We start from the raw sequence: 24,641 nt of genomic DNA, 5'->3' as shown, positions 1-24,641 counted from the left end.
TAATGGAAAAAAAAATCAAAATATATGATTCCTAAAATTCACGGTCGTGTTTAAAGTTTTAGTGAACAATCGTGTTGTGAAGTTTGCAAGGAGCCTTTATTTGATAGGGTCTCAATTCCCACTTCTTTCACTTTTGGGGGTGAGGTACATTTGAGATTGATTGCATACATCCACAAAATAACATTAAAGTCTCATTGGTTTTTACAACTCATCACAACTTATCTCATCTAATCATTACAATTTTATTAAATTCACACACAAAATAAAATAAACAATTTAACTTTTTCAAATCTCAAAATAAAAATAATATTAAAAAAATATATTCTAACAATATTTTATTCAACTTTTTACTTTAATTTCAACTCATCTCATCTGTAAAAACAAACGAGGCGTAAATGCAAAGAGTTTTATTATAAAGTATTTTACACTTTTCAATTAATTCATACTATGAAATGACACATTGTACCCTTTAATTAATTAATGTTGCGTTTGAGTAGTGAGATATTTTGAGATATTCTGTGAATAGTAATAAAAAAATAATGATAAAATATTGAATAATAGTAAATAAGTATTTTGAGATATTCCATTAAGAGAATATGGAAGGTTCTTGCTTTAGGATTTAAAATAATATTGCTTCTAAATTTTAAAAAAAAATATTGCTTCTAAATGTGCATGGTATAAATGGGCTTCAGCCTTCAAGAAAAACAAAACTTCAAACGCTAGGTCTAACATGGCAGCACATTGTCCAATGAGTGTGATTGTGAGTAATATTTTAGTAATAAAAATATTTTTTGCAGCCGCTTGGTGCAACCGGCGCACAACCGGCGCCCCATTTAATAAAATTTTGCATTTCTTTCTCCTCTCCCTCTCTCCATTACGTTTCTTACTCCCTCCCACTTGTTCGTTTCGTTCCTTCTCTCTCTATTAATTTTTTCTCACTTCTGCTAGAGGGTCTAGTGTAAAGCTAAAATTTGAGGCTCCCGAAGACCACGAAGACGAGAGACCCAACAACGATCTTGAAGACGCAGATGATGAAAATTTTCGCTTTGAAGACGTGCCAAAATGGTTGAACTGGAAGTGTTTGAAAGGTGAAATCAGTACCAATTATTTCACCGTAATTTCTCTGCTCATTTCAAAACCCCTCAAGTTTGTTTTTCCTTCGACTAAAATTGAATAGAGAAAAGAAAAAGTGACAATCTCAAGAATTTTATAGGAGATGTTAGAATGCTTTAGAAGGGAAGCAAATATATTGACCAGAGAAAGCTTCCTTTTTTTTTGCAATTAATGTTAAGATCTAAAACGAATAAGGAAAATTTCAGAAAATCTTAGATGAAAAGAAGTTAGAGATCACGTTTGGAAAGAAAGCTCTGCTCGATCTCGGGTCTGGAAGAAGGAGAGCTCGCCGCCGTTGCGGTTGTCTTGATGAGATACACCGTCGTCGTCAAGTTTTTAATATTTCTCCAATTAGAGGAGATACCAAATACCTGACCACAAAATACTGTGTATTGCGTGGTATTTATGCACATGGACTATACAAGCCATTTCTTCTTCTTCTTCTTTTCTTTTGAAAAATGTTAAAAACAAGTTGATGGATGGATTTTGAAATAAAAGAGCTTACAATGATCTATACCTTTTTGCAACGACTTAACGGAAATTCAGAAATAAACCCATCTCCTTCATGTGACTGAGCAGATGGATCTATTCAAAAATTTAGAAATAAAAAGGAAATTAAAAAAAAAATTCCCAACAAATTGCCAGATGGATCTATTAAAAAAAACTAGCCCAAATAAAAATATGCAGGAGATGGGAGGGATTACACATTAATTGAAAGGTAGAAATAAAAAAATCAAGAAAGTAAACCAAATCCAAGACGGTAGACTCGAAAGAAGAAAGAGAACGAGACGTAGGTCTTTTTCTTTCTTTGTTTTACCTTTTTGCCTTTTTTTTTTTTTTAAATTCCACGTAAGTTTTTACACACAACCGGTTACTCCACGTTTGCATGTCGCGGTTGTCCCTAGCAAAGCTGTAAAAGGACGGACAACATTAGAGACCAAAAATAGGGGGGTCTATCAAGTGTCCCGTGAACTACTAGGATAAGGAAACAAGGCATGCATGAACATTAGCCTCCCGACAATTCATTGTTGTTAAACAACATTTCCATCCGGATGTCTAAAATATCATTTTTTCTAAATAATAGGATTTATGTTTAGAATTTTCTTTAAATATATGCTCTATTCGGTTTTTTAATTTAAGAAAAAAATTTAGGAAGTGAATAGTAGCTCCTTATATTTAAGAAACTACTATTTATTCTCTAAATCACTTTATATATATATATATTATTGGAAGTAGTTAAAGATATATAAATAAAATAGTAGAAATAATAATAAAGAAAAAATAGAAAAATATTATTTTAATAGAATAGAAAAATGATAGAGAATTTGATGTAAGAAGCTTTTTAAAGATAAGTAAAATTTAAGAGAAAATTATAAGACGCGTGATTTCCAGCGAAAATTTAGAGAAAATTATAGGAAATCGAATGAGAATGCTCTAAATAAATTAATTTAGAAAAATTTTTCTTGTATGTGAGTTTGCGCACCAAATTGCACACCGATGCTGACATGTAAGGCATCCGTTTAATGAGACAGTACGAATTGAAGACGAAAATAATTTTTATAAAATATAAAATCATTTACTTCTCTTAAAAAATATTTCTTTTACTTTTTTAAAATAAAAAAAAATCATATCAATATTAATATGTGATTTGATGCGTCAAAGTTCTTGCACCTAAGAAAGCTCATTAATTAAACGATTCAAGCAATGCTCGTTGTTCATTGCTCCATCAAAGAATGATTGCACAAGGTGGGCTCGAATCGTTGATCACCATGGCAGGATATAATGGGCTCCAAGCCCAACACTCAAAAGCCCAATCAAAAGATCTATATTAGATTGTCGCATCCCTATTGTGGCGTTGCTCGGCTTTGTTGGTGCGGCAGACAAGAAGTTAAAAGGATCTCCAAAGAATAAAAGAAAATGCTTAATGGATCAAGAAATATGATCGATTGTTGTTTGTTTGGTTTTTTTAGTTAATAATTAAGGGATTGATTATTAGTGAATTGATTTTTTTTTATTTTTTTAAAATATTTAAACATATATAAAAAATAGTTGGAAAAAAAAAATAAAAAAATAAATTTACACTATAATGCAGAGCACCATTATCGATTCCCTAGCATTTCCAAGAATAAGATGATATACGACTTCTATAATGTGTAGTCAGTAGAGCGTTCATCTGTTGAGATGAAAAATACTGTATAAAAACCTTGCATCTACTATGCCTAACAATCGCATCTACCATTCCTAACAAAAATACCTAAGTGTTGAATATCTAGTTGGCAGTTGAAATACAAAAAAATAGCTAAGTTGTCGTCATTTTATCAAGGATGGTGTTATTGGGACGGATGATTTAATCAAAAAAAGGGATCGATAAGTGCAAATAATTTTTTAATTTTTTTCCTCCTTTCTTTTAATTATTTTTTACATAGTTTTAAATATTTTTAAAAAATAAAAAAATATCAATTTACTTATATTCACTTTTTTAAGCATTAAATAAAAAAAATAAAAAATAAAAAATTCAATCAATCAGTTTTATGTTCAACTAATAATTTTCTTTTATTGAATCAACGCGAGTGGTTGGTATACTACGTACTATATATATTATATATTCAATCGACAGTACTAGACACCCTTTAATTTATAAGGGAAGATTAAGAAAACATCACGGCCATCGCCTACATTTGGAGATAATCTTTGGTCAGAATTCAGAGATTGATGTTAAAAGCGTGAAGAAATGAACTAGTCGAGCAAAAAACCTGGATACTAATTTTGCAAGAGTGAAAAAGTCAGCTCTTGATCAGGCTATGCGCGCGCGGGCTAGAACTTAAACTGTAAAGTATGTAGAAATATATATGTAATACTGATGCATGTTTCGGTGAGTTGACAAGAACAATCTCCTTGGAAAATGTTTCACCTTAGATGAAAGAAATGTTTTCGGTTGATAGCTTGCATTTAGCAATACTAGGAAGTACATCTAAAAAATATGAAAAATGTCTTCCATGACACTTTTTAGGTCCATACTATTAGTAAATGGGTAACCCAACACCCATGTAGCATTCCCATGAGTGGAAAAGTTACAATATTTAATTAAATTTTAGAAAAATTTATTAATCACCCATATTCTTAAAATAAAAATCTTATGTTCTTTAGTTTTTTAAAAGAGTGACCGTACAAACAAAGGTCTCTCCCTCTCTCTATCGTTTTTCTAGAACAACCATCTTAGATTTTTGATCTTGAAGTATGTAATTTATTGAGAGACTCTAGTAGTATCTTAAGTGACTTAGATGTGCAATTTCAACAACTTGACGTGAATTGTAAGATGAGCAATAATCCAAACTTGCGGGAATTCTTCTCCGCTTAACATAATTCGAATTAACCTATATAATAACGGAAAAAAAAAACCAAAATATATGATTCCTAAGACTCACGGTCGTGTTTAAAGTTTTAGTGAACAATCGTGTTGTGAAGTTTGCAAGGAGCCTTTATTTGATAGGGTCTCAATTCCCACTTCTTTCTCTTTTGGAGTGAGGTAAATTTGAGATTGATTGCATACATCCACAAAATAACATTAAGGTCTCGTTTGTTTTTACAACTCATTACAACTCATCTCATCTAATCATTACAACTTTATCAAATTCATACAAAAAATCAAATAAACAATTCAATTTTTTCAAATCTAAAAAAAAAAAAATATTAAAATAATATATTTTAACAATATTTTATTCAATTTTTTATTTTAATTTCAACTCATCTCATCTTATCTGTAAAAATAAACGAGGTGTAAATGCAAAGAGTCTTATTATAAAGTGTTTTACACTTTTCAATTAATTCATACTATGAAATGACATATTGTATCCTCTAATTAATTACTATTGCATTTGGATAGTGAGATCTTTTGAAGTATTCTGTGAATAATATTAAAAAAATAATAATAAATATTAAATAGTAGTAAATAAGTATTCTTAAGTATTCTATGAAAAGAATATAGAAGGTTCTTGCTTTAGGATTTAAAATAATATTGCTTCTAAATTAAAAAAAAAATATATATATATATTGCTTCTAAATATGCATAGTACAAATGGGCTTCAGCCTTCAAGAAAAACAAAACTTCAACTGCCAGGTCTAACATGGCAGCACATTGTCCAATGAGTGTGATTGTGAGTAATATTTTAGTAAAAAATTTACACAATTTTTTACTATTCATACAACCTTCGCATATTACATTTTTTTAAATTTTTATTATTTTTTTATCAAATATTTAATATATGAATAATGAATAGAAAAATTAAATTAGTTTAAAAAGAATAAACTCAAAAAAAAAAATTTAAAATAAATATTAAAAAATTTTAAAATTTTAAAAAAATATAGTGTATGGAGGATGAGAGGTTGTGTAGCATTACTCATATTTTAGTAACAAAAATACTTGTTGCAACCTTCTGGTGCACAACTAGTGCCCCATTTAATAAAATTTCTCATTTCTTTATCCTCTCTCTCTCTCTCTATTTCGTTTCTTACTCCCTCCCACTTTTTCGTTTTGTTCCTTCTCTCTCTATCAATTTTTTCCCACTTCTGCTAGAGGGTCTAGTGCAAAGTTAAAAATTTGAGACTCTCGAAGACCACAAAGACAAGAGACCCAACAACGATTTTGAAGACATAGATGATGAAAATTTTCGCTTTGAAGATGTGCCAAAATGATTAAACTGGAAGTGTTTGAAAGGTGAAATCAGTACCAAGTATTTCACCGTAGTTTCTTTGCTCATTTCAAAACCCCGCAAGTTTGCTTTTCCTTCAACTAAAATTGAGTAGAGAAAAGAAAAAGTGACGATCTCAAGAATTTTATGGGAGATGTTAGAATGCTTTAGAAGGGAAGCAAATATATTAACTAGAGAAAACTTCATTTTTTTTTTTTTTTGCAATTAATGTTAAGATCTAAAACGAATGAGGGAAATTTTGGAAAATCTCATATGAAAAGAAGCTAGAGATCGCGTCTGGGAAGAAAGCTCTGCTCGATCTTGGGTTTGGAAGAAGGAGAGCTCACTGCTGCTGTCGTTGTCTTGATGAAATACACCGTCGCCGTTAAGTTTTTAATATTTCTCCAATTAGAGGAGATACCAAATACCTGACCACAAAATACTTTGTGTATTGCGTGGTAGTTATGTACATGGACCATACAAGCTATTCCTTCTTCTTTTTTTCTTTTGAAAAATGTTAAAAACAAGTGATGGATGGATTTATTAAAAAAAACTAGCCCAAATAAAAATATGCAGGAGATGGGAGGGATTACACATTAATTGAAAGGTAGAAATAAAAAAATCAAGAAAGTAAACCAAATCCAAGACCGTAGACTCGAAAGAAGAAAGAGAACGAGAGGGAGGTCTTTTTCTTTCTTTGTTTTACCTTTTTGCTTTTTTTTTTTTTTATTTTTTTTTAAATTCCACGTAAGTTTTTACGCACAACCGGTTACTCCACGTTTGCATGTCGCGGTTGTCCCTAGCAAAGCTGTAAAAGGACGGACAACACTAGAGACCAAAAAAAAGGGGGGTCTATCACGTGTCCCGTGAGCTACTAGGATAAGGATACAAGGCATACATGAACATTAGCCTCCCGACAATTCATTGTTGTTAAACAACATTTTCATCCGGATGTCTAAAATATCATTTTTTCTAAATTATAGGATTTATGTTTAGAATTTTCTTTAAATATATGCTCTATTCGGTTTTTTAATTTAAGAAAAAAATTTAGGAAGTGAATAGTAGCTCCTTATATTTAAGAAACTACTATTTATTCTCTAAATCACTTTATATATATATATATATATTATTGGAAGTAGTTAAAGATATATAAATAAAATAGTAGAAATAATAATAAAGAAAGAATAGAAAAAGATTATTTTAATAGAATAGAAAAATGATAGAGAATTTGATGTAAGAAGCTTTTTAAAGATGAGTAAAATTTAAGAGAAAATTATAAGACGCGTGATTTCCAGCTAAAATTTAGAGAAAATTATAAGAAATCGAATGAGAATGCTCTAAATAAATTAATTTAGAAAAATTTTTCTTGTATGTGAGTTTGCGCACCAAATTGCACACCGATACTGACATGTAAGGCATCCGTTTAATGAGACGGTACGAATTGAAGACGAAAATAATTTTTGTAAAATATAAGATCTTTTACTTCTCTTAAAAAATATTTCTTTTACTTTTTTAAAATAAAAAAAAATCATATCAATATTAATACGTGATTTGATGCGTCAAAGTTCTTGCACCTAAGAAAGCTCATTAATTAAACGATTCAAGCAATGCTCGTTGTTCATTGCTCCATCAAAGAATGATTGCACAAGGTGGGCTCGAATCGTTGATCACCATGGCAGGATATAATGGGCTCCAAGCCCAACACTCAAAAGCCCAATCAAAAGATCTATATTAGATAAAAGCCTTGTCGCATCCCTATTGTGGCGTTGCTCGGCTTTGTTGGTGCGGCAGACAAGAAGTTAAAAGGATCTCCAAAGAATAAAAGAAAATGCTTAATGGATCAAGAAATATGACCGATTGTTTGTTTGTTTGGTTTTTTTAGTTAATAATTAAGGAATTAATTATTAGTGAATTGATTTTTTTTTATTTTTTTAAAATATTTAAACATATATAAAAAATAATTGGAAAAAAAAATAAAAAAATAAATTTACACTATAATGCAGAGCACCATTATCGATTCCCTAGCATTTCCAAGAATAAGATGATATACGACTTCTATAATGTGTAGTCAGTAGAGCGTTCATCTGTTGAGAAGAAAAATACTGCATAAAAACCTTGCATCTACTATGCCTAACAATCGCATCTACCATTCCTAACAAAAATACTTAAGTGTTGAATATCTAGTTGGCAGTTGAAATACACAAAAATGGCTAAGTTGTCGTCATTTTATCAAGGATGGTGTTATTGGGACGGATGATTTAATCAAAGAAATGGATCGATAAGTGCAAATAATTTTTTAATTTTTTTCCTCCTTTCTTTTAATTATTTTTTACATAGTTTTAAATATTTTTAAAAAATAAAAAAAATATCAATTTACTTATATTCACTTTTTTAAGCATTAAATAAAAAAAAATAAAAAATAAAAAATTCAATCAATCAGTTTTATGTTCAACTAATAATTTTCTTTTATTGAATCAACGCTAGTGGTTGGTTTTCTTACCAACCATCTGACAAAAAAGATCATCTTTGAAGACCTAAGACATAATTACACTAAAATCTTCTAAATAAGCATAAAGGAAAAAACGAAAATAAAAGTAGTCTTTGAATAGAATGGTCCAAAGTGGGACAGACATACATTATCCCTTTAATCATAAAAGGCAATAGATCGATAATCATCTTCTTTTTTTCTTTCCTCGATCTCTCTTCAACGTCAAACATAACTCATGCTTTGAAAAGACATTTATTTATTTAATTTGCTTGGACCAGATCAACGTAAGCTTTGAATATTATAATTGACACCTTAGAAAAGGAATAGTAATTATTGAAAATAGAAGTATTTGGAATAGAATGTGTATTCATATATGCATTAGTTTGGTTGTCACGTCGAAATAAAAAATTCTATTTAAAAGTTTATCTACACATTTATCTAGTTGACATGATAAGACTTGATTTATAAAAAAAATTTAAAATTAAAAAATTATGTTTTAAATTTTATAAACAAAATTCACTATCACTCAATCTCTTTTATAATCTCACCGAATTTATGTATCAAATTGATTTTTGTTTTTGTTTTTGTTTTTTATTTTTACTTGGTTAAGAAAATATTTTTTTTTAATTTTTAAAATATTTAAAAGAATTTAAAAATATTATTTTAAAAAACAATATACACTACTCGGGTAGAAGACTTCGGTGGGCATCGCCGCATCCTCGGTGGCTCTAGCACCAATCTTATAATATTGGCTACCTCCATTTCCATCCAAACGAAGGGCTTGAGAGAGAGACAGAGAAACAAGCAGACCTTCTGTGATCTCTTTCCCGCTCACCCTTTGCCCCCAGGAGAGAGAAGTAGGGAGACAAGGAAGAAGAAAAGAGATCACTACCATTAACGCCAGGCAAGATCTCTCTCTCTCTCTCTCTCTCTCTATATATATATATATATATGTATATATAGAGGTTCCTTCTCTCTGTCTCCATATCTGAAGGTTTGCAGTATAATATCTCTCTTTTTTTTAAATAATATAATCTCCCTTACTCTGTTTCAGGTTCTGACTGAAAAATGAATTCTTTTCCTTTATTTTCTTTTGTATTTTGTTCTATTTTATTTAACCTTCTAATTATAGAAGCAGAGGTTATAGTGTGGCGCTTCGGGTTTTGTTAATTGGATCATCTTGTGTTAAACCCTAGTGCCTCTGTTTGGCTCCTGGGAAAATATCGAGAGAAATTTTTTGAAGTTGTTGCCGTTTGGAAATGGTATACGATGTTCGTTTGAATTATCGTCGATGCCAGTTGATGCCCTTCTTATTTTTCTCAACCGAAAGTTTGTTCCCACCCAAACGGGTTCTTAGGGCTTGTGCTAATTTGTTAGATATGGGTGACAAAACGGTGCGTAGAGGAAGGATCGTGCGATAATTTAATGCAATAGGCATGTGGAATCTGAGATGGAAAATCTGATGCTTTCCGTGATGAATTTTTTCTTGGTTCGTACGTGGTTTGATATGGCTTTGACTGTAAAGGAAGATGGTTTCGTTGTTTTCTTCGCGACAGTGGATTTCCTTGGTTGATAAGAAAACGTTGGAAATGAAATAAGACGAGCTATGATTTTATTCTGAATCTTTATAACATTATTTGAAACTGTTATGGGTTTCAGTGAGAAGATTGTGTGCAAGGAAGGAGGTAAAGCTGGGATGTTGGCTTTGAAGAAAGAGAATATGAAAAGGATGGAGGCTAGGGCAAATGGAAGTCTGCAATTGTGAGGATGGCTTATTGGGTATAAAACGGTGCATTGTAAGGCTATTAAGGCAGGGTTCATTGATGTAAACGGTGTAGCTTTAGTTTATTGCTTTCCATTAAAACGTTGTGTTTAGCAGCAGTCACTAGTGGGGTTGTTTAGTCATTTTACTTGAAATTCTGTTAGGGTCACGCTGGTTGAGTTTTGAGGAAGAAGACGAGGGAATTAATTATGAACCTAGAAAATTGTCATAATCTTAGAGGTTTTGGATTCCTCGAAAATCCAATTTATAAAATTACCATAGCATTTCATCTTCTCCCTCACGGGTTCCATATTTCCTTCCATTCCATCATTTATTCTCACGTTTGCTTACATTATAAAATTACAAGAGTCATAACAAGTGGTATCTTAGAGCCTATCGATCCAAATGACAGAAAGCACCAGATCTAAACAAGAGGCCAAACCCCAAGAGGTTGGCCCAAGTGGTGAACGCCTTGGTCTTGGGGTATTACTCCCTTCAAGGTCTAAGGTTCAATACGTCATGGGTGCAAATAATCATTTGGGACCACACACTTGGTGAAAAGCCATTGATTTAACCAGTTCTGTGTATGGAAACTTCTGAGAGTGTGGTGCATAAGACCAGGGTTTATTCTGCATGGGTGGGTCTGAGGGTCCTGTCTTGGAGAGGTTCCCCAACATAAAGAAAAAAAAAAGAGGCCAGGCAATGCAAATCGGAGGATTAGGAGAACACCATCCAGGATCTTAGGGAGTGTGTAGATCAACTCACTGACATGCTACGCACACTGTTTGAAAATCAAAACCAGGTACCAACACTAGAACACAAACCAGACCAAGACCTTGAGGTAAATGACCCTAGAAGAGCATTAACAAGGGGTGTTAAATTAGATTTTCCACAATTTGATGGGGACAACCCAACATGTTGGGTATTTAAAGCAAACCATTATTTTGAATTTCATCAAATTCATCCATCACATCATTTATTAATGGCTTCATATCACATGCATGGGGAGGCACTTATTTGGTATCAGGACGCATGGGATAGTGGCCATTTTACCAACTGGGAGACTTTACCCAAGCTCTCCAAATTAGATTTGGTCCCACTGCTTACGATGACCCGATGGAGGCCTTGACGAGGTTGAAACAGAACTCTATTGTGGCAGCTTACAAAATACAGTTTGAAGCACTATCTAACAGGCTTAAAGGCCTTTTAGATGTGCACAAACTTAGCTACTTTCTTAGCGTGTTGAAAGATGAAATTTGCCCACCATTAAGAATGCTAAATCCGGTGAGCTTAAATGCGGCCTTTGGGTTGACCAAAAGACAAGTAGAATATTTTATGAGCACACGAAAAAGCCTCAAAATAGGGAGTGAGAAGGGTATCTTACCTACTGCCAGTAATACATCATACGGGGGACAGTCCACTGAAGGGGGCAGTAAGTGGTCCAAACCATTTGCACATACAAAGAAAATATTATCAACTCAGATGGATGAAAAACGAAGAAAGGGTTATGTTACCATTGCGACGAAAAGTGGCACCCATTGCATGTGTAAATCTCCAAAAATCTACTTGTTGCAGGGGTATGATGAGGCTGAAGATGAGCCAACTAGAAATGAAAGGGAGGAAAATCAGTTGAAGGATGACATAGTAATGGGCCCAATGGTGGAGGTGGCACCTGAAATTTCTTTGAATGCGACAACTGGAACTCCTAGCCCGAGTATGATGAGGTTGATGGGAAGGATTAGTGGGGAACAAATGGTGATTCTAGTGGACTCAGGAAGCACCCATAGCTTAAGGGCCAGACTGAATGTAAAGAAGTCCACAAAATTAGCTATAAGGGTGGCAAATGGGGCAATAATTCAGAGTGAAGGTTATTGTGACTTGGTCCTTCTTAAAATACTCAGTTTTTCCCTTCTCTTTATATTCTTGAGTTGGGCAGGTGTGATGTTGTATTGGGGGTGAATTGGTTAGAGACTCTTGGCCTCATTGTTTGGGACTTCTCCAAATTATCAAAGCAGATTTTGAAATATGGCAGGAATATTGAGCTTAGAGGGCTGGGACTCTAGCCACTGTCCCTTGAGGGGAGTAGTAAGATAATGTTAGCTTTGATAACCAAAGGGAAGGGGTTCTTGTTACAAATTCAGACGGAAGAAAAGGAGGAGAACAATGTTGTGGATAGTGCAGAAATTAGGGAATTATTGGAGCAGTTCAAAGGGGTTTTTGAGGAGCCTCAGGGGTTACCCCCTCCAAGAAGCCATGACCACAAAATAGTGCTAAAAGAGGGTACAACACCCATCTCTAACCGACCCTATAGTTACCCCTACTACAAGAAATCGGAGATTGAAAAAATAGTGGCTGATTTACTGTGATCTGACCCAGTTCCAGACCTTTCTCCTCCCCGATGCTGCTAGTGCGCAAGGCGGATGGGTGTTGGCGAATGTGTGTTGATTACTACGTGCTGAACCAAAAAACAATAAAAGATAAGTTTCCCATTTCAGTAATAGATGAGTTACTGGATGAGCTGAGTTTGGCGACATTGTTTTCAAAACTGGATCCAAGGTCGGGGTACCATCGGATAAGAGGGGTACCTGAGGATATTGCTAAGACTGTTTAGAACTCATGAAGGGCATTATGAATTCTTAGTGATGTTCTTTGGGCTCACTAATGCCCCTTCCACTATTCAAGGGCTAATGAACCATGTATTTAAGCCGCTATTGCGATGGTTTGTTTTGGTGTTTTTCAATGATATTTTAATGTACAGCTGAAGCTGGAAGGAGCACTTAGATCACCTGAGACAGGAGTTGGAATTACTGCAATACCACAAGCTTTATGCAAAGCTGTCCAAGTGCAGGTTCGGGGTGGAGAAAGTTGATTATCTCGGTCACATTTTTTCTGCCTAAGGAGGAAGGGCAGACGCTGCCAAGGTAATTTCTATACTTGAGTGGCCCACTCCCAAGAACCCTAAGGCCTTGAGAGGGTTCCTAAGCCTAACGGGCTACTATAGGAAATTCATTAAAGAGTATGGAATGCCTAACAGGCCTCTTGTAAAAAAATGGCTTTATATGGAACACAGAAGCCGATCAAGCTTTTATTAAATCGAAAGAAGTAGTTACCCAGCCCCTTGTATTGAAACTCCTTGATTTATGCGTCCATTCACTATCTAATGCGACGCTAGTGGGAAAGGAATTAGAGCTCTACTAATGCAGTTCGGGCAACCTATATCTTTTCTAAGCAAGATGTTGAAGGGAAAGGCTCTTCTCCTCTCCACGTATGAGAGGGAACTACTAGCCTTGGTGACGGTTGTTCAAAAATGGCACCCCTACCTATTGGGATAGTCCTTCATAGTGGAAACAGACCAGCAAGCCTTGTAGTTTTTATTAGAACAGAGGATTGACACGAAAGCATAGCAAAAGTGGCTCACTAAACTGATGGGGTATGAGTTTAAGATCGAATATAAGAGGGGCCTGGAGAATAGGGCTGACGACGCTCTTTCTCAAAAAAGGGAGGATGGCTACTCCACAGAAGGGGTTTTGGCTTAGATAACGTTTCCAAAATCCAGATTGGGTGGAAGAGTTGAAGTGGAGCTACTAGCTGTCTAAGGAGTTCACAGATTTGATTGCCAAGGCAAGGGAACAACATGAGATTCCTAAAGGAATCTTTATAGTGCAAGGGCTCATTTTAAAGAAAGGAAGGTTGATGTTAGTGCCGAGGTCCCCTTTTATTGAAAAGGTGCTTCATTATGTTCATACTGATCCTATGGCTGGGCATTTGGATATCTTAAAACATACCATAGGGCAAAAATGAATTTTTACTGAGCCGACATGAAAAAGGACATAAAGAAGTGGGTGCGGGAATGTGGTGTGTTAGGCTGTTAAATATGAAGCAATTCCTCCAGCTGATCTTCTCCAACCCCTGGCCATACTAAAACAAGCATGGACCGACATCTCTATGGATTTCATAGAGGGTCCACCTAGTTCCAAAGGAGCTATTGTTATCTATGTGGTTGTGGACAGATTCACTAAATATGGCCATTTTATGGCGCTTTCCCATCCCTAACAGCCCAGGATGTGGCTCAGGTGTTCTTGACTTCAGTGTTTAAATTACATCGGTTCCGAGGACCATTGTGTCAGACCATGATTCTGTGTTTCTTAACTCTTTTTGGAAAAGTCTGGTTGCTCTCCAAGGCACTACCCTAAATTTTAGTTTTGCCTATCATCCCTGGAGTGATGGACAAACAGAAGCTTTGAATAAAAGTCTGGAGGGGTACCTAAGGTGTTACGTGGGTCAAAAACCTAAGGCCTTGTATGTTTTTGCAGATGAGATGAGATGAGATAAGTTGAGATAAAAGTTGAAAGTTGAATAAAATATTATTAGAATATATTTTTTTAATATTATTTTTTTTTTGAGATTTGAAAGAGTTAAATTGTTTATTATATTTTGTATGCAAATTTGAAAAAATTGTAATGATTAGATAAAATGAGATGAAAAGTTTTGTGAAAGTGAACAAGACCTAAGACTTGGGGACAATGACTACCACTAGTAGAGTGGTGGTATAATCAAAGTTTTGAATTTTGTACTGTATCGGTTAGTATGGCCAATGTTTAGCTTACCGGAGTAGTGACCAGTACAGGAAATGTATATGTTTCGTACCGGGTCAAATACTGGCCTTGCCAGTGCGTTTCGGTCAATACCGACTGATTTTCGGTGTACCAGCCAAAATTATTATTTTTTTTGTAATTAATGTAAAAATTCTGACTTTTTCATAATTTTCATTTCAATTCTTACATTTGAAGACTATTTTCTTGACTTTTTTTAATATCTTTTTCTCGAGGACTTAACATCAAATCCCTATTTCCTTTTTCCCAATGAAGATGAGTAATTATTTTTTTAAATAGTTGGATTGAGAACTTAAAAGTATTATTGAGTTTTATAAATATATGTTTTAACTTTTTAAGATTTGCATTGATGTTATTTTGAAATATAATTTATACATATATAATAATTTATTATATATAGACTACCCTGAAATGTTACTGGTACCGAAATATTTCATTCCAGTGCCTTAACCAAAACAATATTCAAACATTTTTCACAGTTCCACCAAGCTGTCGCCTTTCGAGGCTCTATACGAGTACCCACCCCCAAAATTAATGACTTACATTCCAAGAACCTCAAATAATGATTCCGTCAACTAGTTGATGAGAAACATGAATCAAATTTTGGAACTTTTGAAGAACAACATCAAGGCAGCTCAGGACTGAATGAAATTGTATGTAGATATGAAGAGAACAGAAAGGGAATACAAGGAAGGAGGTTGGGTTTACCTATAGCTTCAGTCGTACCAACAAACGTCAGTGGCCGTGCGCCACAACTTGAAGCTCGCTCCCTGCTTCTATGGGCCGTTCAAGGTGGTCCAATAGCTCGGATCGGTGGCCTACCGCCTTGATCTTCCATCCACTTCCAAGATCCACTCTATTTTTCACGTGTTCTGCTTAAAAGATGAAAGTTGGAGAACGAGTTCAGCCCCTTCCTACTCTTCTGCCCACAAATGACATGGGAGAGATCATACCTGAGCCTGAGGCTATTTTGGAGCACCGCATGAGGTAGCAAGGCCACCATGTTGTGACCGAAGCTCTGATTAAATGGGTTGGAGCCCCCTTGGAGGATAGCACTAGGGAAAACTTGTGGAAGCTCAGGACTTTGTACCCACACCTTGTGAGCAAGGTTTTATAAGAGGGGAGATTGTTATGGGTTCCAGTGAGAAGATCGTGTGTAAGGAAGGAGCTAAAGCTGAGATCTTGGCTCTAAAGAAAGAGAATACGAAAAGGATAGAGGCTAGGGCAAATGGAAGTCTGCGAGAGTGAGGATGGCTTATTGGGTATAAAACGGGCGGTTTGGAGAAGGGGCATATGGTGTCGTTGTAAGCCTATAAGGCAGGGTTCATTGATGTAAATGGTGTAGTTTTAGGTGTCGTTTACATAGTAAGTTGAGATGAGATGAGTTGAGATGAAAGTTGAATAAAATATTGTTAGAATATTATTTTATTTTGGGATTTGAAAAAGTTGAATTGTTTATTATATTTAGTGTGGAAATTTGGAAAAGTTGTAATAATGAGATGAGATGAAACACTTTCACTATCCAAACAGGGCCTTAGTTTATTGCTTTCCATTAAAACGCTGTGTTTAACAGCAGTCATTAGTGGGGTTGTTTAGTCATTTTACTTGAAATTCTGTTAGGGTCACGCATGCTAAGTCTTGAGGAAGAAGACGAGGGGATTAATTCTGAACCTGGAAAATTGTCAGATCTCTGATCTTTGGAGGTTTTGGGTTCCTTGAAAATCCAATTTATGGAATTACCGTAGCATTTCATCTTCTCCCTCATGGGTTCCATATTTCCTTCCATTCCATCATTTATTCTCACGTTTGCTTACAGTATAAAATTACAAGAGTCAAAACAGAAACCAAGAAAGTTGAAACCGAACAAAATTACCTGAGAATTTTTTAAGAGGTGTAGGAAATTTTCATTTTGGGAATGGAGCTTGTGATATTTTCTTAAGTTTGGGATATACGATTGCATGATTTCATGATGATTGTTGGTTCTTTATTTGCTACATAAAATGTACTTTGGGAAGTGTTGTGATCGATTTTGTTGTTAATCTTATGTATTTGTAAATCTTATGTATTTGTTGTTAATCTTATGTATTTGTAAATCATATGCATTTGCTACTCATTTAATTTATGATTGCAGGATGTATTTCCGTTTTTGCTAATGGATTTCTTTATAGCTTGCACCCTTTTGCTTGGAATTGTATATTTGATATTTTGCCTGGTGCTATTCTCTGCAATGCTATATTCTCTTTATACATATATACATACATAATGTATATTATATAGATTTCTTTTGATGCTTTAATTTATGAACTGTTGTAATGGAGATGAATTCTTGAACTTCAAGGTACATGCTTCTCTTTGTTTTTATCAATGCGTATGAAGGATTAATCCCATTATAAGTTCTTGGTTTAAAATTTATATTTTATGGATATATTTTGGTATTTAGAGACTGGAGCTGGAAAAGAAAAAGATAATATATGGAGGGCGGCGCAGGAAGAGGTTTGGAATGCCGGAAGACTATGGATGGGAAGGTGAATAACCGGAATGGCCCAGAGAAGGTTCTCCCTTCTTGTTGTTTGAAGGCTAGCTCTTCAGACCCTGAGCTTGAGGCAAAATGCCATTCAACTGTTGTTTCTGGGTGGTTTTCGGAAACTCACTCTTGCTCTGGTCATTATCTATGGGTTTTTAAACATTTCATTTATGTTTGCTCATACACCTATGCTCATTGACTGGGCTAAATGATATAAACCTATTCTTGTCTTCCTTGTATAGGGAAAGCTGGAAAAAAGGTTTATTTTAACAACCCGATGTGGCCTGGTAGGCATTGCCTTCGTATATGTCATGCACTACATGTTTCTCATTATTGTATCCATTTCATACATTTTGAGATTGTATTCTTGCAGAAGGATTAAAGCATTTTTTCTTTTTGTGAATGTGTGCATTTTTAAATGACAGGGTTTTATTACATGATTTTGATATCTTGAGTTATGTGACCTATGTTATTGTTCTGATATATTTAGATTGCCCTTTTCTCTTTGAGCACAAATGTGGGATCTTTTGTGGTAGACTAGCCAGTCACACTCTCCTTATACTAGGAAGCTTTTATTTTTATTGTTTCTCTATTAATTTATATGTAATTCGTTAATGTCTAACTTAATTTAGGGGATATGCATCATCCAGTCATACAAATAACCAAGCTGATATTTCTTTGATCATATTTAGGAGAAGCCCATTCACTAGCAGTGGAAAAGGTTTTGTACAAGGGAAATTCAGAGTTTCAAGAGGTCCTGGTTTTTGAGGTTTGGCATTCTTACATGGGATTCTTATAATTCTTTCATTTGAGTTGCTACAGACCATTTCTTTTGTTTGCAGTCCTCAACATATGGGAAAGTACTTGTACTTGATGGCATTGTTCAACTGACAGAGAAAGATGAATGCGCCTACCAGGAGATGATTGCTCATCTTCCTCTTTGTTCTATTCCATCGCCCAAAACTGTAATTTCTATCTGAAAATCTTGGTTTGTTGTCTTTCTGTTGATAGTATGCATTTTCTGTGCACTATTTTCTCTTTCATATTCTTTGTTTTTGATTTTTTATTGAGTATTGGGTGTACAAAGTTCCTAGATGTAGGGTATTTGATACTATTAGATGATGCTGTTAATCTTAACTCCCTTTTATATCAAAGAGAAGTAAATTATTAGAACAAAAAACTACAGCATCAATGCATTGTGATTATTGAAGTTTATACTTTCATGCGCCTGTATCATTTAGAAATATATTACTATAAAACTGTACTGCCTCTGGGCACTTTAAGAGAAAGTATTGATAATAAATATGATTTTTTTCCTTCTACTTAAGCCAATTGATTATCATTCTCTTTTTGAAATTAGAACAGCAAACAGTGGTGATAGGAAGAGTGGAATGGAACTTTGAAACCCTTTAGACAGGTGGGAAAGGTTGTTCCATCAATCTGTATTAGGCAGGAATGGGTAGACATTTCATTTGCCATGCTGCTATGTGATCTTTTCATCTTGTCATTTTGCTTTGCTTCGAAAAACACAGCTTTGAATTTATTTTTTTCAATCTGATAATTCTTCCATTTTGACCAGATGATATCGGTAGCCTGTTTTTCTTTTAAGAAATGATATTAGTACCCCTTTCTTTTCTAAGAAAAACAACAGATATTGGTAGCCTGTTAATTGTTTTTTTTTTAAAAAGATATTGGTACCCTCTTTGGGTGCAAGAGAGAGTTTCTATCTGAAGCGGGAAATGAGAGGAAAATCTCTAAGTTCTGTTCTGTCTATTATTGACAACATAGTGCAAATCCTTTATGTTGTCACAACTGTGGTGTTAGCAATGTGGGTGATGCTAGTTGGTGCTGAAATGCATTGACTGTGGTAGTTGTAATGGTGATTTGTTCGTTGCATGATAAGTTTGGCATGGTAATGTATTTTCTGTTATAGTGGTTGCTGTGGTGGAATGCTTATAGTTGCCAGTGTCTTAGGAGCATGTGGTGCTGTAGAATGGTAGTTTTACTTTGCCCCAGTAATAAATTTGGTTGGATTGCATTTCACTGAATTATTGTGGCCATTCCGTTGGTCATAAACTAGTTTGGTTACAAAGTGCAGTTTCTAGGCATATGGAGAAGAGACCGTATATGAAGAGCCTTATATGGGATTATTCAACTATAGTAGACACCAAGAACATTTAGTTGAATATAGTATGGTATAAATATTGCTTGGGAACCCCAAGGGGTTGGCCGAAGTGGTGAAGGCCTTGGTCTTGGGGTATCATTCCCTTCAAGGTCCAAGGTTCAAAACCTTATGAGTCATGGATGCAAACAATCCTTTGGAGTTACACCCCCTGGTGAAAAGCTAGCGATTTAACCATTTCCGTGTAAGAAAATTTCCGAGAGTACGGTGCACGGGACCGGAGTTTACTCTGCAGGAATGGGCCCGAAGCTGCCTTGGAGAGGTTCGCCGACATTAAAAAAAAAAAAAAATATTGCTTGGGCGCTTCATCTGCAATGAGTAGTTTTGTGGGTTATTTTTTTCATAATTAGTTTTGCTTCTTTCATTTGGAAAATTGGTTCTTTGAGGTAATTCTTGGTGCTTTTTGCATTCTTAAAATATGTTCAAGGAAAGGTTTTTGGTTGATTGAATATTACTTGATATAAATTGAGAGAGCTCTAAGGAGCATCAGGCACCTTTTACTTCTGCTTGATTTGCATTTTGGTTTTTCCTCTCTGTATTAGTATGGTGCTCTGTGTTACTAAAGTCAAATTTACAGGTTCTGGTTGTTGGTGGCGGTGATGGTGGTGTTCTTAGAGAGATTTCTCGACATAGCTCTGTGGAGCAAATTGACATATGCGAGATAGATAAGATGGTCATTGATGTAAGTGGATGATGTACCGTGCATTCTTCGTGTTATTGCTAGTTGAGATTGCTTCTAGTTAATCAACTTATTGGGTTGTTTTCTTTTCTTTTAGGTCTCTAAAAGGTTTTTTCCTGAGTTGGCTGTTGGATTTGAGGACCCTCGTGTCCACCTTTATATTGCTGATGGTATGCTTAAAATAGTGTCATTGGTTCGTTTCCATTTTAATTGGTTTCTTTTGAATTGGTGAGTATAAAAGGCTATATGCCTCTAGTTGATCCTACTTTGTTACCCTGACAGCTGTCGATTTTCTTCGGTGTGCACCCAAGGGGAAGTATGATGCTGTCATTGTTGATTCATCGGACCCTGTGGGTATGTTGTAGTTTCTTTCTCTGTTATGATCCATTTAAAATTTTCATAATGGATATACGTATAAAAAAAATAATATTCATAATTGATTACTGGTGCAGATTATTTTCTGAAGTTGATTTCGATTTTTTTTTTAATTTTTCAAATTTGCCAATAAATGTTGGTTTTCCTGAAATCTGAAATATGCGGTCTGATTGTTTAGGAGATGCTAAAAGCTGTGATTTTCTTTCCCCCATCCTCTGTGTCCTCACTCTTAGGGGATATTTGGAAACAACTTCTATGTATTCTCATCTCATTTCATTTCATCTCATTTCCTTCCTAAATATTATTCAAACACAAACATTTTCAGACTAATCATTACAACTTTTTCAAACTAATCATTACAACTTTCCTAAATTTTCAAACAAAAAACAATTCAATTTTTTCAAATCCTAAAACAATTTTTTTTTTTTTATAAGTAAAAATATTATATATATATATATATCGAAAGGAACCTAAAACAAAAATAATATTAAAAAATAATATTTTAACAATATTTTAACTTTATAATAATTTTCTATTTAACTTTTTCTCTCATTTCCCAAAACTCAATAAACACTTAACTCAAATTATCTCATTAGTATTCACAAACCATCTTATTATTAGAGTAATGCTAGATACAGTCATGGGTTGTGCAAGTGTTTGCACACTCCTTTTGAAAAAAGTGAGTAAATATGGGGTCTACATGAAAAAATTAATTTTTTAATAGTGGATCCCACTCTTTATCAAAAGGAGTGTTCGGCGCATGCACAATCCATGACTGTATTTAACATTACTCTTAACCGCCCGAAACCTTGCTCATGGGGTTCTTTTTTCTGATATAGGTCCTGCTCAGGAGCTTGTAGGGAAGCCTTTTTTTGAGACAGTAGCTAGAGCATTAAGGCCTGGCGGTGTCCTCTGTAACATGGCAGAAAGCATGTGGCTCCATACTCATCTTATTCAAGATATGATCTCCACTTGCCGTCAAACATTCAAGGGTTCTGTCCATTATGCTTGGGCTAGCGTTCCAACATATCCAAGGTATTGATGTACTTTTTTTTTTTCCTTAATTTCATACTTGGCATTCCAAAATTCTTGATTATCATTTTGCATTTTACTGCCAGCGTATTGCCTTTTTCTGCTTTGTATGTGGTCAAACTGGTAGGGGGTTACTGAAGGTTAGCTTGTTTCCTTGTTGGTCTGGCACTATTCTGAACTTTTTGTGTTTGTTGCTTCTCCTAATGAATATTTTTCATAGTATGGAAAATCTTTTATTGTCATTCAGTTGGACATTTTGACATTTTAGTAAACAATCAACTACAAATAGGTTTGCACCGTTTGCACAACTGTATTCTTCCAACTCAGTATTCCCATTTTGAATTGCTATGGTTACATCTCATCACCATATTCTTGTGAACTGCTTCTGTGTCATGCAGTGGCGTGATAGGATTTCTTATATGCTCAACTGATGGGCCACCTGTTGATTTTATAAATCCCATCAATCCTATTGAGAAGTTAGAAGGAGCTCTCAAGCATAAAAGAGAACTAAGGTTCTACAACTCAGAGGTAAGATAACTCTGCTTCAATTTATATCTCTTGTACAACCTACTCTGCAACTTATTCTTTCCTTTCATAGAAAAATGTTGACCCCATATCTCTAGTTAGAGCTATATTTATTTTTAACCCTAGACATTAGGAAGGTTGTGACTGCGATCAAGTTTTGGGGGTAAACTGCACTTAACCTGAGTACTTAAAAACCTATTCTGATAGGTCTTTGGTGAATCATTCTGACTTTTCTGCATTCTAATCTATAATCATTATAAATGGAACGAAATCGCTTCATACTAGAATCACAAAGTTGTACATTTTCTTGTGATTGAAGTCCTTATTTGCAGTCACTGAAAGCTAAAGGAAAGAAGAAGAATGAAACCCTATTTGCTCAATTGAACACATGCCACATTATGGCTTGAAACCAAATGGCACTATTTTTGTTTTTTGATTGGTAAACTAGATTTTATTGATCATGAGGATAGGTTAGAGCCCAAGTACACGGCCTAAATGGCATTGTTTTTGTAACAGATGCATTCAGCCGCATTTGCCTTGCCATCCTTTCTGAAAAGGGAGGTGACCTTTCTTCGTGATTCTCCAATCTCGGGACAACCAATCTGCATTTCCTAGTAGATTTTCAGACATAGAGAATCAGTCCAACGGTGAAAGTAGAGACTGGGTGATTATTGCACTCCAATAGATGGGGGCCATGACCCGAGTTCAAGGTATTTGTGAGGCCTTTATATTCTATAGCATGTAATATCATTGCTTTCAACAATCAATTTGTGGATGGCAACTTTTATCATATCATGGATTTTGGCATTATCATCATGTTCTGGGAGTGTGGTATTTCTTTGTTCATTTAATGGAGTGGTAAACCTGCTATCAAGAGTGACATGCAAGTTATCCTATAACCGTGTAAAATGCATGAAAACTAATATCAATAACAGGCTTGGCTGAAATGATTATCCATGAAATATAAACGGAAATTTAGATTTATTTCTTGATGGTCAATCAAATTTTTAATGTGTTAGCTGAAGTCTTAATTAAATTAAGTGTGAATCTGATCTGTTGTACTAATAAAAAAAGTGTGCACCTGATCTGTTCTAAGGCCAAAGTGTGAGATGCTAGGAATGGAAGCCCCTTCTTTTTACACACTAGTTTCTGTTTATAAGACATCTGAATGTGTTGTACCTAATTTTATGGTGCTCTGAATGAGTAGTTGTCCAATGAACTTTGGTTTCATTTCTCATGTATCTTTAGATCCTAGTACCAAATGTTAAGATGATGAAGAAAAGGCTATTTTCAATAAAAAATGAGCTGGAAGTTTCTTCCATATAAAATAATATAGGCTGAAAATCATTACTCGAAATCCCATATACATCCAAAGAATATTACAAGGACAACCCTCAGCCCAATATCTTTTATTTTCTTCGCAAATGGTTATATATTAATTTAAGGGTTAATTGCAAACTCACTGTTTCGGTTTTCCCTAGTTTGCAAAAGGCCATCTCAGTTTTTAGTACAAAACATTTATATTTGATATTTTAAAATTTTGCAATTAACTACTTTCATTCATTATTGTCTACTCTACTAGTTGAGTGGTTGAGTGGGTAGGGGTCAACAAAAACCTGACATGTTAGCAATTTTTTTAAAAAACAATTATGTAATAAACTTTAAATGGATTTTAAAATGTCAAAACAATTGAATAATTCGAAAATTAGCGGAAAAAGGTAAAAAAAAAAAAAAAAAAAAAAAAGGAAATTTTACAGAAAGGGGGAGACCAGCGATTTCCCAACCATCCTGGGGGGGGGGGGGGGGGGGGGGGGGGGGGGGGGGGGGGGGGGGGGGGGGGGTGGGGGTTGTTGCAGCTCGCATGCTAGGCAGAATGGGTGGTGGCCTGAGGTTGTAGCAGGCAGGCTAGTGGAGGCGGTGGGAGAAAAGCCAACATGCATAAATCGGAGCAACAAAGTCTAGCCAAATGAACATGGTGGAAAGGGACGAGAAAAGAAATCTATTGGCTTTCCTTCTCAGCCCTATTTTTTTCTTAAAGCTTGTCTGAATTCTATAGAAATTAGCAAGGTTCGTGTCAAACCATGTTGATCTAATTAATAAATAGGTCAGTTGCGTGCATGTCAACCAAAGTAATTCATGTCATTACCTTAATCATCCAAAATTAAAAATCTTTAGGACCATGCAAATAACTGATACTGAAAACTAGTGTTTCTGATTGACTGGCTACGCATGCAGGGTCATACGTGCCTATCGCTGTATCGGGGTAATATGTATGCCAAATGTACTGGCCGGGTGTTCACAATTGATTAGTGAAGCAGTCAATCGCAAACAAATAATCCAAAAATTAAAAAAGGAGAAGGATACGTGAAGGGCACACAATCACCAGTCCTCCCCAAAAAATTTGACTTGCGCCAATATTGTTGAAACTAGGTTAGATGAAAGCAATCGGTGTGGCATCGTATGAACTTTTTTTTTTTACCAGTTCCTGCTGATGCATGGTCAGTTTGAGTTGTGTGTTTTTCTTTTGTTTTATTGCGCTTTGCTACTCATCATCTTCTATACACCATACATTACATTTTTTTCTTAATTTTTTCTTAATTTTTTAGTTTTATTCTTTTTAAACTTATTGAATTCTTCTACTCATCATCTATATATCACAC

General features: G+C 34.7%; 1 protein-coding gene across 7 annotated transcripts; it reads left to right on the top strand.

Annotated features, from left to right (window-relative positions):
- Window positions 1-8,999: 8,999 nt before the first annotated feature.
- LOC121257090 (spermine synthase-like) lies at window positions 9,000-22,965 on the top strand. 7 transcript variants are annotated; one of them, XM_041157970.1, is made up of 11 exons: window positions 9,000-9,193; window positions 17,105-17,189; window positions 17,431-17,475; window positions 17,881-17,942; window positions 18,031-18,153; window positions 19,948-20,052; window positions 20,147-20,219; window positions 20,332-20,403; window positions 21,264-21,459; window positions 21,855-21,984; window positions 22,498-22,965. In XM_041157970.1, the coding sequence occupies exons 2-11, from the start codon at window positions 17,165-17,167 to the stop codon at window positions 22,594-22,596; spliced, it is 930 nt and encodes a 309-aa protein (XP_041013904.1). In that variant the 5' UTR covers window positions 9,000-9,193; window positions 17,105-17,164; the 3' UTR covers window positions 22,597-22,965. The 7 variants fall into 7 exon arrangements, with proteins under 7 accessions (XP_041013904.1, XP_041013902.1, XP_041013900.1 ...); XM_041157966.1 differs by having other exon boundaries at window positions 9,001-9,193; window positions 17,105-17,325; XM_041157969.1 differs by having other exon boundaries at window positions 9,002-9,193; window positions 17,881-17,957.
- Window positions 22,966-24,641: the final 1,676 nt, after the last annotated feature.

This window comes from Juglans microcarpa x Juglans regia, chromosome 3S (assembly GCF_004785595.1).
Source record: "Juglans microcarpa x Juglans regia isolate MS1-56 chromosome 3S, Jm3101_v1.0, whole genome shotgun sequence".
Taxonomy (NCBI): Eukaryota; Viridiplantae; Streptophyta; class Magnoliopsida; order Fagales; family Juglandaceae; genus Juglans; species Juglans microcarpa x Juglans regia.
The sequence above is the reverse complement of the archived record's forward strand: the minus strand, read 5'-3'. Positions and strand labels throughout refer to the sequence as shown.

What these genes read in the sequence shown, in the direction of transcription:
- LOC121257090 (XM_041157964.1), top strand. Translation starts at nt 17,136, where the DNA reads ATGGAGGGCGGCGCAGGAAGAGGTTTGGAATGCCGGAAGACTATGGAT. An exon ending in CCACCTTTATATTGCTGATG is followed by an intron (nt 20,220 to 20,331) that starts GTATGCTTAAAA and finishes TTACCCTGACAG; the next exon opens with CTGTCGATTTTCTTCGGTGT. An exon ending in TGATTCATCGGACCCTGTGG is followed by an intron (nt 20,404 to 21,263) that starts GTATGTTGTAGT and finishes TTTCTGATATAG; the next exon opens with GTCCTGCTCAGGAGCTTGTA.